Below are 13176 nucleotides of genomic sequence, written 5' to 3' on the forward strand. Positions count from 1 at the left end.
CCCAAACAATCTTTTTTAAATGAATTACAAAAAGAGCCAAATCTCACAATATTAAATCTCCCAAGGTATCCTATGATATTTGGAGAAAACTTCATTCCTTTTAAAATCACCTATTAACGATGTTGTGCTTACAGAACTATATGAACCTTACAGTGCAAGTCACAACTAGAAAATATTGCTGTCTCCCCAAGAAGCATGTTTAATTCTATCAAGAGTTTAATGCTGGGATATTTATATTATTAATTAAAACGTTAATATTTTCTGTCATTAAAATGGTAATCACCAAACATATTTAGAGTGATTTTAAGTGGAGTTTTGCATTGAAGGGGAAGTCACAAGGAAACCTGGTGAAATTTGGAAAGGGAAAGAAACAGAAACCAATTCCAAATAGAAACTATTAACCTAATATACCCTGAGAAAGTTGGGATTTCTATTTACTGTCTATATTTTCCAGGATTTTGTTAGTTGCTCCAATGTGACTCCAATGTGATTTCATTGTTATAACTGATAGCCACTGATGATGTGAGGACAGTCAGAAGAGCCAGGTCCTGGTCCTCCTTAGTGACAGAAGTTGGAGGACCTTGGCCCAGTCAGTCCTTCCTGACCCCAACCAGCCATGAGCTCCTCACTGCACTATGCACAGCTCTTCCCTCAGAGCGAGGGGAGCACCAGGCAAAAACTCTATAACTGTGAGACAAAGGCTAAGCAAAACAACCCCCATCATCTTGGGCTAGTTCCCACTTTGCTCTGAGCCATCACCTGGTAAAGGGGGGACAAAAGGTCCTGCACACTGAAGTCATCTCCAAAACCAGAGCCCTCCGATTCCACCTCAAAGTCACGGATCCGATGGGGCTGATTTCAGGGGGTGCCTTCTCTGCCTCTGGAACACAGCTCAAGCGCTGGGACAGGCGGAAGGGCAGAGGAGGAGCACCAGCAAGGTGGATGGACTCAGTTACAACAGTGGTGGGTGCAGCCTTGGAGAACCTAAAAGGGTCAGGTTGGGAAGGGATCTTCCTGAAGAAGTTCATGAAGATCTGAGATCCACTAGATTCAATCAACACTCTGCCTTCAACCTCTGGTAGGCTTCGAGCAAAAGGTGGGACGGATCCTGACAAATCTCTCCCTGATGAGTCATCCCCTCTTTGGCTTCTCTTCTTCTAGCAAGTTGGCAAAGCAAAAGAGGGAAAACGTTCAACCAGTCACAGTTTCATGTCACATCCGAGTTGGGAACCAGAATTGTCTGTGGAAGGAAAAGTGCACGTCAAAAAGCACCTTTTATTTATTCATTGATTTCAGATATTTCTTGCCTGCCTGCTGTTCAGAGGATTTCAGGCTAATGTGTCATTTAAAGCTGTACCTGAGTGAAGCCTTCGCTTGGCTTCACTCCCTATTTGCAAATTTAACACTGAATTTAAAACATACATTTTTTTTAAAAAAAGTGAACATTTAAAAATTGAGAAGCAAGTTTCTCTTTTTCTTTTGTTGTTGTTTTATTATATGTTTATTTTAAGCCCATAATAGCATGCAGCAAGGCCAAGATTCTCCCCAAAAAGCTGAGCTGCCTCCACAGGGCCATACATCAGAAGCTAACATTTAAATAATTGCATTAATAATTTGATGTGCTCCTTCATCACTGGCAGCACATATAGTTGATCTTGAAAAGGTTCCCACAACATTTTAAAACTTTAAATCCAATCACTGAATCTGTTTGTGCTCAGTAAGTTAGGAGGAGTTAAGCTGGTTTGAGGGCAACTTTGATCTACTTCATCCATGTCAGAAGTCAGGTTGCCTAGAAAACAGCCTCTGTCTGTGCAGTGGTTGCTCTGCCTCTCTAAACCCTTTCCTCAGCTAGCAAAGGACCGTTGGCTCTAAAAGCTGACAAAACAGCTGGGGATGATGGTGTTGGTGTGTAGGAGGGAGGGGGTGTTGGTGTGTAGGAGAGAAGGATGTGTTTCCTGTCTGGAAATAATGCAGCCAGAAGTAGCCTAAAAGCAGCTGAAGAAAAGAGCTCCTTTTCTCTAGTAGAAGGACTCAGAAGGAGATACATTCTCAGATATATTCTGGCCACCAAGCACAACTAAAGAGGGTTTATCTACATGGAGTTCCTTGAGAAGGACTTCGTTTCAGACACTGATACTAGGGACCAAGAGAGACTTGGCTGCAGGACAGGAATGTTGTGATGTCATCCAGCTGATGATGTCAGCCTGATGTCACGGAACACGGGGGGGGGGGGAGTCCAACTGCCACCTGGTTCTTCGTTTAACTGTTGCTTGGGTGTAAGTGGAACAAGTTGCTAATTCGACTTTTCCCTTGCTGAGGCTCTGTTGACAAGGGGAGGACTTTGACTTTTCTGTATAAAAATGCCAGTGTCTCATAGCTGCTCTGAGTTAGAAGTGGACTAACTGGCTCATACTTAAAAAAAAAAATAATCTGGGGGGAGGGAGGATTGGAGGGTTGAGAAAGTACTCCCTAAAAGGTTTCATTTTGAAGACCTCATGGGCTGTCTAAATGTCTACAGCCTTTTTTAACTCGCTTTAGGCAGAAGACTATTCTACCTTTTGTAAGTGCCTCAGTTGCCTTTCCCAGAGTACTGGCTGGCTTAAGGACCTGGGGACGGTTCTTTTAGACTCCCATCTGCCTCTGGGTCCTCTGTTGTTTAGGATTTGCAGAGGGATCCCTACCAGCTTGTAGGAGATCCTTGCCTTTATTTTCTTTTTCCTTCTTTCTTCCCTTAGGTTTCCTCTCCTTTATTTCCTCTTTGTGATTTCAGTGGAGACGATCTCATTTGGCAAGGTGAGCTGTTTTATTTTATTGAATTGTTGCTTATAATTTATATAAAAAGTGGATGGATGGATCGATGGATCGATTGATCGATCAAATAAGGTTTAATTAACTTTTGGAAAACTGTAACAATCAACTACATTAACAGGAAAACAATGTTTTATCTTTTTTCCCAGGCATTCTTTTGTTTCAATAAGTTACTATGGGTAACATTGAATTCTACCATATTCCAGCTATCCACTGAAGGTAGGTGTGAAAAATTAGTTTCAAACATCTTAATTATTTTTATTCCCTTACTTCTTCATTCGTAGCTGCCTCAAATATGTGACTTTGGGCAGCTTACAACAATTAAAAACAATATAAAAACAGATTAAACTATTAGAAAGTTTTAAAAAACACAAAAATCATGTAAGAGAATCTTCAATATAAAAAGCAGCCCAAAACATCAATATTCTTCATTTTTTGTTTGGTTATCTCAAATACTACATTTCTTCCACATACTTCTAAAACATATATTCGGGATATACAATTCTAAATTTCCTGGGTGAAGAATGATTAACTTTGCCACCCAGAAACCTGCCTTTTTACTCATTTTGGCCCAATAAACCTATTTTATAGCATTATACTTTTGATAGTGTCAGTATTTGGAACCAAATTTTATTGGAGTAGAGAGGGCAGCAATTAATTTATAATCTGTCACAACTAATATTTATGATCTAAAACTAGTTTTTTGTATTGTGACTTGTGAATAATCATCTCATCATTTGCCTTGCATAAGAGTACACAAAGTATACCTTCAGAGATATATGGATTTATTCAGAGATATATAGAGATATTCAGAGATATATAGAATGTAATTCCATTGTAAGAGTTTCTGAGTCAGGCTTACTTTGAAATCTATGTGACCCTTAGATGAATGATTCTTGTTCATTGCAGTCTTTCATTCCTTCTGACAGATAGTCTTCAGGGAGCGGCCTCTTTGGATGAGCTCCTTCAAGGTTTGAGACGTTTGGCCTATGAAGTGTATGAAGAGCAGGTACTAAATCGGTTGAATGAAATAATGACCTTGTTATTGTTAAAGTCCTGATAGAATCCATGAATAGAAACTTTGCTTGGGGAATTCTGAAAAATATGAGTATAAAAGCCCAGTCCAACTCAATACCATTGAAAAAAAAATTCAAGAAAAAACCAGCGTATCAGAATTCTCTGATAAACTGAAAGACAAAAAGAATAAGTATAAAAAAATCAAAAGAAGGACACATAACTAAGGTGGAATACAAATTAAAATAAGCAAGAAAATGGAAAGAGAACACCTGTCTGCTCTGGATGAGTTCAAATCACCAAGACCAGAGGGATGACATCCCAGAGCTCAGAAGGAGCTGTCAGATGTGATCTCAGAAACCCTGAGCCAGTTTCTGGGCCTTATCTAACCGTGACCCGTCTAAGCCGCGCCCGATTAAACCGCGTCGCTGTCAACAGGGCGACAACAGCCAGCGTGGAGAAAGAAGGGCGCTTTAAATAGTGCTTTGAAAGCAAGCCGATTCAACTTAAGGTAAGGGTTAGGTTTAGGGTTAGCTTTAGGGTTAGGTTAAGGGTTAGGGTTAGGGTTAGGGTTAGGTTAAGGGTTAGGGTTAGGTTTAGGGTTAGGTGAAGGGTTAGGATTAAGTTTAGGGTTAGGTTAAGGGTTAGGTTTAGGATTAGGTTTAGGGGGGTTAGGTTTAGGTTTAGGGGTTAATTTTAGGTTTAGGTTTACAGCGTGCTTCTGTCTCCGCGCTGTTGTCGCCCTGTTGATGATGTCAGCGGCGCAGTTTAGTCAGGCACGGTTTAGTCGAGCACGGTTTTGTGGTGGAACCCTATCTAACAAAATGATAGGGCCCAAAATTTAGTGGCGAGAAAAGTAATGTTCCACAAGAAAAACTAAATGTACAAGTACAGTTTAGTTGAAACTTGGCTCAATAGCATTAACTCTGAGAACAATCTTGGGGTCCTAGTGAACAATCACTTAAATATGAGCCAGTTGTGTGTGGCAGCAGCCGAAAAAACCAGTACAATTCTAGGCTGCATTAACAGGGCTGTAGAATCAAGATCACATATTAGTGCCACTTTATAAAGCTTTAGAAAGGCCACACTTGAAGAACTCCATCCAGTTTGGGTCAGCATAATATAAAAAAAGATGTTGAGACTCTGGAAAGAGTGCAGAGAAGAGCAACAAAGATGATGAGGGGCTTGGAGGCTAATATATGAACAATGGTTGCAGGAACTGGGTATGTCTAGTCTAGTGAAAAGAAAGACTAGGAGTGACATGAGAGCAGCGTTCCGATATGTGAGAGCTTACTACAGAGAAGAAGGGGTCAACCTATTCTCCAAAGCAGCTGAAGGTAGAAAAAGAAAGGCCTCCTACAGCCCTGAGCCCCACTTAATGACCTGCATGTTCATTTACATCAGGGAGAGCGGAGGGTGGTCATTAGGTTTGACACTTTACTTAACAGCCATCAGAACCTGTGAGCAGTCTCTGTTACAGTGGCAGATCAAGGACTGCCAGCATGTTTTATGATTATCATTGAAATGATTAAAATGTAAGAGATTATTTATTGATGAAAATTCCTCCTCCCCCTCTCGCCTCGTTGGGCTCCTGTTCTTTTTTGGCTGCTGAAACATTTCCACCCAGTGGTGATTTGGTGCCTACTTCAACTCTCTTCTACTCCCCCGTCCCCTGGGGTGACTGTCTCATTACATGGATATTTCTGAATGCATTCAACACAATCCATCTATGCCATACTCATGAAACAGACTTGCTGATAAGAATTGATGCGACTGAGTTGCTGATTAATAGGGGTTCCCATAACCTGCCTGTGTATGCTTGCCTGCTACCAGTCCCCCTGTTTTGGATACCCCGTTTCTTCATTAGTGTTGTGCAAGAAATGAACAAGAGGGTTCTAGTTTTCTTAGGAAAACGTTGGTGTTCCTAAGGGCAAAACATTGAGGTACATGTTTACAATCATTAACTATGTAGCACCAGGTTTGTGCTTTAAATTCCTGGAACTTAATCTAATCAGTGTGAACTGAGCAGTAAATGAGGTTGCCCATTGTATCTTCCTACATACAATAACACTGCTGTAAATCATATTTTATATCATTGCTTCCTACATCCCGGGACTGAAATTAGGCTAAGAGCTTGGCTCAAGAGTCCCCTTGAGAAACTCACCCATAGGGAAACCACCAGGTCAAAGGAAATTCTATTAATCTGGATCTGGAAGTCCAGTAGGGAAGGCTGCATCTCTCAAACTATTGCTTGTAATTTATATAGTTTTCTTTTATAGTTTTCTATAATTGTAAGTATTTTTTTTTTTTTTTGGTAAATCATAACAAGTTATTTACCCCTGACGTGTCTAGAAAAAGGAATTCTCTCCACTTTTCCTAGGCCTCGGGGAACTGGCTGATGTCGCCTGACCTCGCCTTGCATGAGAGAGCAATCCGGTCCCTGAGCCAGCTGTTTCAAATCTATAAAAGACAGATCCCATCTGAGATGAGTTTGTTGAGGAAGCAGCCTTTTTTACCCCTGGATGAGATGGGCTTTCTGTTGGGTTCCAGAAGGTCAGCCTTGCATTCACCCTGGGCCTCTTATTCCACAGAAGCCGACCATCAAAAACGAGGGACACTGGATCGGCCTGTTGGTCCCTTTCTGTGTCCATACAGAATCTGCCTTTCGGTACTGGGACCAAACTGCCACCTCTTGGCTTCTGAATCTGAAATTCCCAGTTCTAGTAACAGGTAGGTTTCCCTCAGTGACTTATGGCCATTTTTGCACTCTTATGACCGTTGCAGCGTCTCCCTGGTCCCGGGATTTACATTTGGAGGCTGGACAACTGACTCCCATTTACGACCGTTGCAATGTCCCGACGTCACGTGATTCCCCTTTGCGACCTTCTGACATACAAAGTCAGTGGGGAAGCCAGATTCACTTCACAACTGTGTTACCAATTGAACAAGTACAGTGATTCACTTCAGAAACATGGAAGAAAAGTCGTAAAATGGGGCGAAACTCCCTTAACAAATTTCTCACTTAGTAACATCAAAGTTGGGCTCCATTGTGGTCCTACATTGAGGACTACCTGTCCATATTTAATATGACCAAACTAAGGATTTCCCTGAGATCAGCTCAGCTAAGTAGCTCCAACATCGTGAATTTCCCTTGTAGAGATCTGTGCAAACGAGGCTGAAGTTGAGGGAGGACCAGCAGGGCAAATGCCCCTAAATACTGGCCAAGAAGTATGGTTAGGCAAGGCAACTTTGTCAAGATTGGTTGTGCAGGTGGAGGTGTTTACGTGAAGATGAATATGTGGAATTAAAAATCTTCCAATGCCATTGTCCCCACAAATCTGCTCTATCTTGACAAGCTTTTCTGAGTAAATTTGCCGCAACTTCTTTCAGAGTTCAGATTGTTCGCAACGCGTCTTTTTCTATATGCGTGATCATCTCTATCCATATAACGGAACTTTGGGGAAAAAACATTTTTGTTGGAAAACTACTGAATATTTGGCAAATAATTTAATCCAGAATGTACAACACCTTTGTTTTATTGTTCCACAGAATTATCCAGTACTGAACTGGCAAATATGGGCATAGATGAGAAGCAGCATTGGGACAACAGCACCATTTTCAAAACCGCCATGGTGAGGAACAATGATCTTTTCAAAATCTTCATAGAGCAACAATGTTTGCCTTGGTCTTAGTTTGCGATATAAAAACCAATTCGATTTCACAGGAACTCAATTTGAAAATCATCAAACTGAATGTGGGCCAATTCAGAAACACTTTTAAACACATGAAATGTTCCAACTTTGATTACATATCCTAGGAAATCATCAAAGAGTTATAATGAATTAATATACTATTAAATAGAATGAAGTGAGTTGTGTCAAAATATACTTGCATTTTTTTAGAGAAAAGGGAAGCTTAACTTATTTAGTTAATCAATTTATATGACTGCCACACTCACAATCATGCTAGACTCCGATAACAGATTTAAGGCTATTACAGAATAACAGAGTTGGAAGGGACCTTGGAGGTCCTCTAGTTCAACCTATACCAGTGATGGCGAACCTATGGCACAGGTGCCACGAGCCATTGCCCAGCTCAGCTCCACCACACATGTGCATGCGCCTTCTGCCAGCCAGCTGATTTTCGGGTCTCTGCCACTCATGGGGGAGATGTGCATTCATGTGCCGGGGGATGTGGATATAGCGCGTGGGGAGACCTGCTAGGCCCAAAATGGGCCACAGAGAGTCAGGTGAGCCCCCCCGCCGGTCCGTTTTTGGTCCCAGGAGTCTTCAGGGAGGCCTCCTGAATCTGCATGCATTCATGTGGGAGTGCATTCACACTCTACATTCTTATTTGCCCCACTAAACCCAGAGATTTCTGGTCGGTTTTCTGTTTAATAACATATTACTTTACTTTCCCCTCACAGATGATTATGAAATCCCTTCTGCCAAAAGAACTTCTAGCCTTCATACAGGTCTCTGGCAACAAAACTGCAGAAGGAGATCTGGTCTGAGGCTGTGGGGGCTGTTGTGAAACTTGTTCTGCTCCATCAAGCCAGTTCGCTCTACAACTGGGTAAGATATGCTGACGTTAATTAGCCCATCACAAAAGGGTGAAGACTGTCTTGAACTTTCTCATGAGTCATGCTTTCTAATGAGTTTTCTCTCCAATGTTTTATCTCTTTAGCTCGGGCGGACTTTGCAGAGCATGTTTCACATTCTGAGAAGCAGTGAGGATGAAAAAGTGAAGAAGGCTGTGAGAGGGTTCATGGCCGCATTGGTATACATGGAACCAAGGAAATCTGTCAGCGTACTACTGATGTGTGCCTGCCATGACAACTGGTAAATATAGTAAATAAATACACTTAATACATAATCATAAATACACTTTTCTGAAAGCCAGGAAATATTTGAATAATCAAGGCCTAGAATCCCAAGGGGAATGGTGGTCTAGTAAAGTGGCTTCATTATAATTAAAGCCCTTTGCATGTTAATTTTTTGTTTTAGCTCTGTTTGATAGTGGTTAATGGCTCAGTAATAATACTGTAACTGTTTTATGTATTTTTAAAAAATAGTTTTAGCTTTGTTGAATGGTGCCCAGAGTAACCTTTGAAAAATTAAAAACAATCAAGTACTAATAAATAATTTACTGATACAATGTGTCATCATCATTCTCATCCTTGAGAATGAATTTCCCCAATTTTTCTGGGTCACTGTCATTAACCCCTATTTGTAAAATAGCAAAAGATTAAATATAATCTTTACTTTTTAAAAAAAAAACCCTGGGATTAAATTCCAATTTGGAAAAGGGAGAGTCGGAGGTGAAAGGAACGGAAGGGAAGTCACAAGGATGGTAATTCAGCTTCTTGCTGAAGATAAACCAGTTGAGAAGTTATTAGTAAATAACTTGATTTCCTAAATAAACGATTCTTTATTTTCCCCTCTAGTGAAATCTGAACCCTCTGGAGCTGCTTGGCTGCCGATGCCTCCCACCATCCCAAAGTCCTCCCTTGCCTGCTGAGCAAGGTTCCCCCCCCACACACACACAAATGGAGGAACTGGGAAAGGGCACAGCTTTCTATCTGCCCAATTAGGTAGGTTGTCTGTCTGAAGAATCTCTCCGCTTCCCATTTCAGGGGTGATTTTGGTAGAAGAGGCTAGAAGCCCAACTCCCTTTCTTTCTCTCTCTCCCAACAGCTGTGAGCCACGCTTTGGGATTTGGGACCCACACTCCTTAAAAGCGAGGAACTCATAAAAGGGAAACTTGAAAGTCTTCTCTTATATTGGTTATTTTATATTCCTGAGGCCAACAGAGAATGCTCAACAATTGGGTGTCTGGACAGCAACACCAACTGTAGTCCCTGCAGGTAATTCAGATTCCCCCCCACCCCCAACAATAATAACAGCCCTGTTTAAGCATTAAACTGAAGGATGTTAGCATTGAGGTAAGATATGAAATTCAGAGGTGGGTTGTTCCCAGTTTGGATCAGAGCGGCTGAACCAGTAGCGGCAGCGGGAGACTCCACCCACCTATCTGGACGCTTCTGTGCACTACCACTGGTGAAATTGTATATGCTGAGCCTCTTTCTGATGCACAAGCCTAGGGAAAGGACAAGGCAGGGCAAGGTAGACGTTTTGCATCTGGTATCATTCTAGGATTTGGGAGAGGGATGGGGGTCTAGCTACAATCATCCAGAAGATTGTGGTGGATTCCAGGGACAGGGAGATATAGGGCCCCGTTTGTGAAGCTGGGCCATATGGATCCCAGGATCACGGGCTATAAACTTCTCTAGCAGCCTCCCTGCTCCATCATCTGATGCATGGAACTAGAATCAGCCCACTGACCAACTCTACCGTATCATGTTTGTTTGCAGTGTGGCAGTCGAGGCCCTGAAAAACATCTTGCGAATAGGCAAGACAGACTGCCACATTTTGGAGGCCATCAACAAAGAGCACGGCTGGGACATGCTGAGTAATCCTGAGGAGCAGCATAAAGGATTTGCCTCTCTGGGAAGGTAAAGTACAGAATTTTCTTTTAGGCTTGAAAAGATGGTGTTCAGCTTGTCCAGATAGAAGGAGATCTTCTACTCCTAATATGCACAATTTCTCCTTTTCAGCGCGATGAGGATGTGCGCCATGGATGGATTTCCCGGGAAGCTGATTCCTCGTATATTTCCATATCTGTTTATGGAAAAAGAGGCTGCAAGAAAGGATTATGCTGCATTTTTTAACGAGGTACGTTTTTCACAAATAGATAAATACATTTTATTCAATTTTCTTCTTTCATGACCCAAGAAAAGAGGGAGGGGAACGCAGGAAAGGGGAATGTCTGTAGAGATTCTCAGTCACCCAGGTTGTAACAATAGCAATAGTTAGGCTTATATACCGCTTCATAGGGCTTTCAGCCCTCTCTAAGCGGTTTACAGAGTCAGCATATTGCCCCCAACAACAATCTGGGTCCTCATTTTACCCACCTCGGAAGGATGGAAGGCTGAGTCAACCTTGAGCCTGGTGGGATTTGAACAGCCAAACTGCTGAACTGCAGTGCTGCATTTAACCACTGCGCCACCTTGGCTCTTCACCTCGGCTCTTGTAGGTCCCAAAGGACAACCATGATCCGGATGACTAAGAATCTCTACTGACTTCTCGCTATGCAATTTGGGATGAACAGCCTTTGAATGCTGCAGGAGTAGGAATGGATCTCCAGAGGAAAGATTGCAGATTATAGGAACCAGGAACACTACTCAGGTGACCCTGAGGACACCGATGAACCTCCAAGTGTTTCAATGACCCTCTGAAACAGGGGTGTCAAACTTTACTGTCGTTCTTAACTTTCAGTGGTTGCTTACGTAGAGTGCAACTTATCCTCTGTTCTTCTGTTCAGTTTATAGGAAGGAACTTCAAGAACAAAGATCGCACATTTATAGAAAAATGCGCTGAGGGTCCTTATGAATAACAACCACGTAATCCAAACCTACACCATCCGAGGAATCAGCAATGCAGCACTGAATCTCCCCCGGAAGGTAAGCTTGGACAGAACGTATGATGTATAGTAACTTCTTGAATGGATTTGGTTTTAGGTTTCATATTTTTTATGGCCTCATGCCAAGATTTTATTCATTAGAAATGGTAAAGCAATGAGGCAACTAAAAAAATATTTTATTCCTTTCAGATCAGAAGCTGATTTTGAAGGTTTGCTTGAATTTTCTCAAGGATTCACACCCAGACATCAAGCAACATCTACCAAGCAGATCCTAAATGTTTCTTCAGCTCCTCCTGCATGGGAAATTCCATCCGCATAGCAAGAGGCCATCCAGCCATACCTGGTCATCTCGGCTTCCTCCTAGTAGTCTCATCTTGCTCTGGACCATCTCGGTGTGCTCCCACCTATCTCAAAATGCTCCTGCCTGGTCATCTCAGCTTCCTCCTGCTCGACTCATCTTGCTCTGGACCATCTTGGTGTGCTCCTACCTGCCTCGGATTGCTCCTGCCTGCCTTCCTCCCCCTCATCTCATCTTGCTTTTGACCAAGTTCACCTCCTACAGACTGAGTCAGTTTTCTCCTGCCTGCTCATCTCGGCCTGCTCTAGTACCCCTTGGCATGCTCCTGCCTGACTCATCCTGCTCCTGACTTCTCATCTCTATGATGTCACTCATATCAGGTTTCCGCCCCCAGCCATTAACCTCTACCATCTCGATTCCAGTGTTAGAACCCTAGCTGTTTGTGTTGGCCAATGGGACACAGCATCTTTAGTCCCCACACATTATGTCTCAGTTGAGCTCCTGGTCTTCCCCAACCCACACATAATACTGCAGTTGGGCTGTTGCTCTCCCCCCCCCCCCCAAAACCTGAATCTGCATTTGGGCTGCTGCTCTTTATATTCAACACCTTATCCTGTAATTGGGCAGGATCAGATGTGGGGTGAGCTCACTTGCAGGATCAGATGTAGGTGAGGTTGCGAAACTGAAGCCCAACTGTAGGATCAGGTGTAGGCTATGGTTGGAACAGCAGCCAAACTGCAGGATCAGATGCGGGCTGGGGGCAGAACCATCCCAACCGCAGGATCAGGTTTGGGGTTGGGTGGGAGCAGCAGCCCAATTGCATGTTCAGGTGTGTGATAGAGGGAGAGCAGTAGCCCCACAGAAGTACCATATGTTCAAATGCAGAGTCAGGTATGTGGTGGAGGGGAGAAGCAGCACAACTGCAGAATCAGTTTTTGTGTTAGGGTTAGGGTGGGTAATCCTTTTTGTCTACAATTACACCCATTAGTCTTGGCCTGCACCTGCTCGAATTAGAACGCTGCTCCACCCAACGCCACACCTGATCATGCAGTTTGGATGCTGCTCCATCCTACCCATTATACGATTCTCCAGTTCCTGCTTTGGATCCATGACTGCTTCTCCTCCAACCCTTTGCCACTCCTTTTCCGCCAGGTTTCCGCCCCCACCCATTAACTTCTACCCTCTGGCCTCCGGTGTTAGGACCCTAGCTCTTTGTGCCAGCAAATGAGACCCTGCCTCTTTAGTCCCAGGCCCTTCCTCACGGGCTTTTGGGAAAAACACTGTAAACCCTGGGCTTTTGGGCTCAGGTGACAGTTCACCACCGAGAAAGGGAAGGGAGAAAGCGAGAGAGAGAGAGAAGGGAAGGAGGGAGAGAGAAAGTGTTACGTATGGAGTTTCCTCTCTGGGGGTTTGTTTCTCCGCCCAGTTGCCTTGGGTCTGAGCTAGAAAATCCTTTGCATCCTCCCCCCCCCCCAAAAAAAAACACAACAGACACAATTCCTCAGACTCCTTCTCTTACTTTTACGCCAAAGCTCTTAATATTGTAATTACTTTAGTCTCATAATCTAACCACA

General features: G+C 43.0%; 1 protein-coding gene across 1 annotated transcript in view; it reads left to right on the plus strand.

The window, feature by feature from the left end:
* The first annotated feature begins 1896 nt into the window (after positions 1-1896).
* DCHS2 (dachsous cadherin-related 2) overlaps positions 1897-13176 on the plus strand; it is a 97380-nt gene continuing 86100 nt past the window's right edge. Inside the window, exons 1-9 of the mRNA XM_087723697.1 lie at positions 1897-1905; positions 2736-2793; positions 3738-3817; positions 6414-6552; positions 7372-7454; positions 8249-8329; positions 8509-8663; positions 10196-10336; positions 10439-10556. Of these exons, the coding sequence (XP_087579823.1) occupies positions 1897-1905; positions 2736-2793; positions 3738-3817; positions 6414-6552; positions 7372-7454; positions 8249-8329; positions 8509-8663; positions 10196-10336; positions 10439-10556 (864 nt within the window). The remainder of the gene's footprint in view (positions 1906-2735; positions 2794-3737; positions 3818-6413; positions 6553-7371; positions 7455-8248; positions 8330-8508; positions 8664-10195; positions 10337-10438; positions 10557-13176) is intronic.

This window comes from Thamnophis sirtalis, unplaced genomic scaffold (genome assembly GCF_051295495.1).
Source record: "Thamnophis sirtalis isolate CommonGarterSnake01/CBP01778 unplaced genomic scaffold, rThaSir2_p1.2 scaffold_10, whole genome shotgun sequence".
Lineage (NCBI taxonomy): Eukaryota > Metazoa > Chordata > Lepidosauria > Squamata > Natricidae > Thamnophis > Thamnophis sirtalis.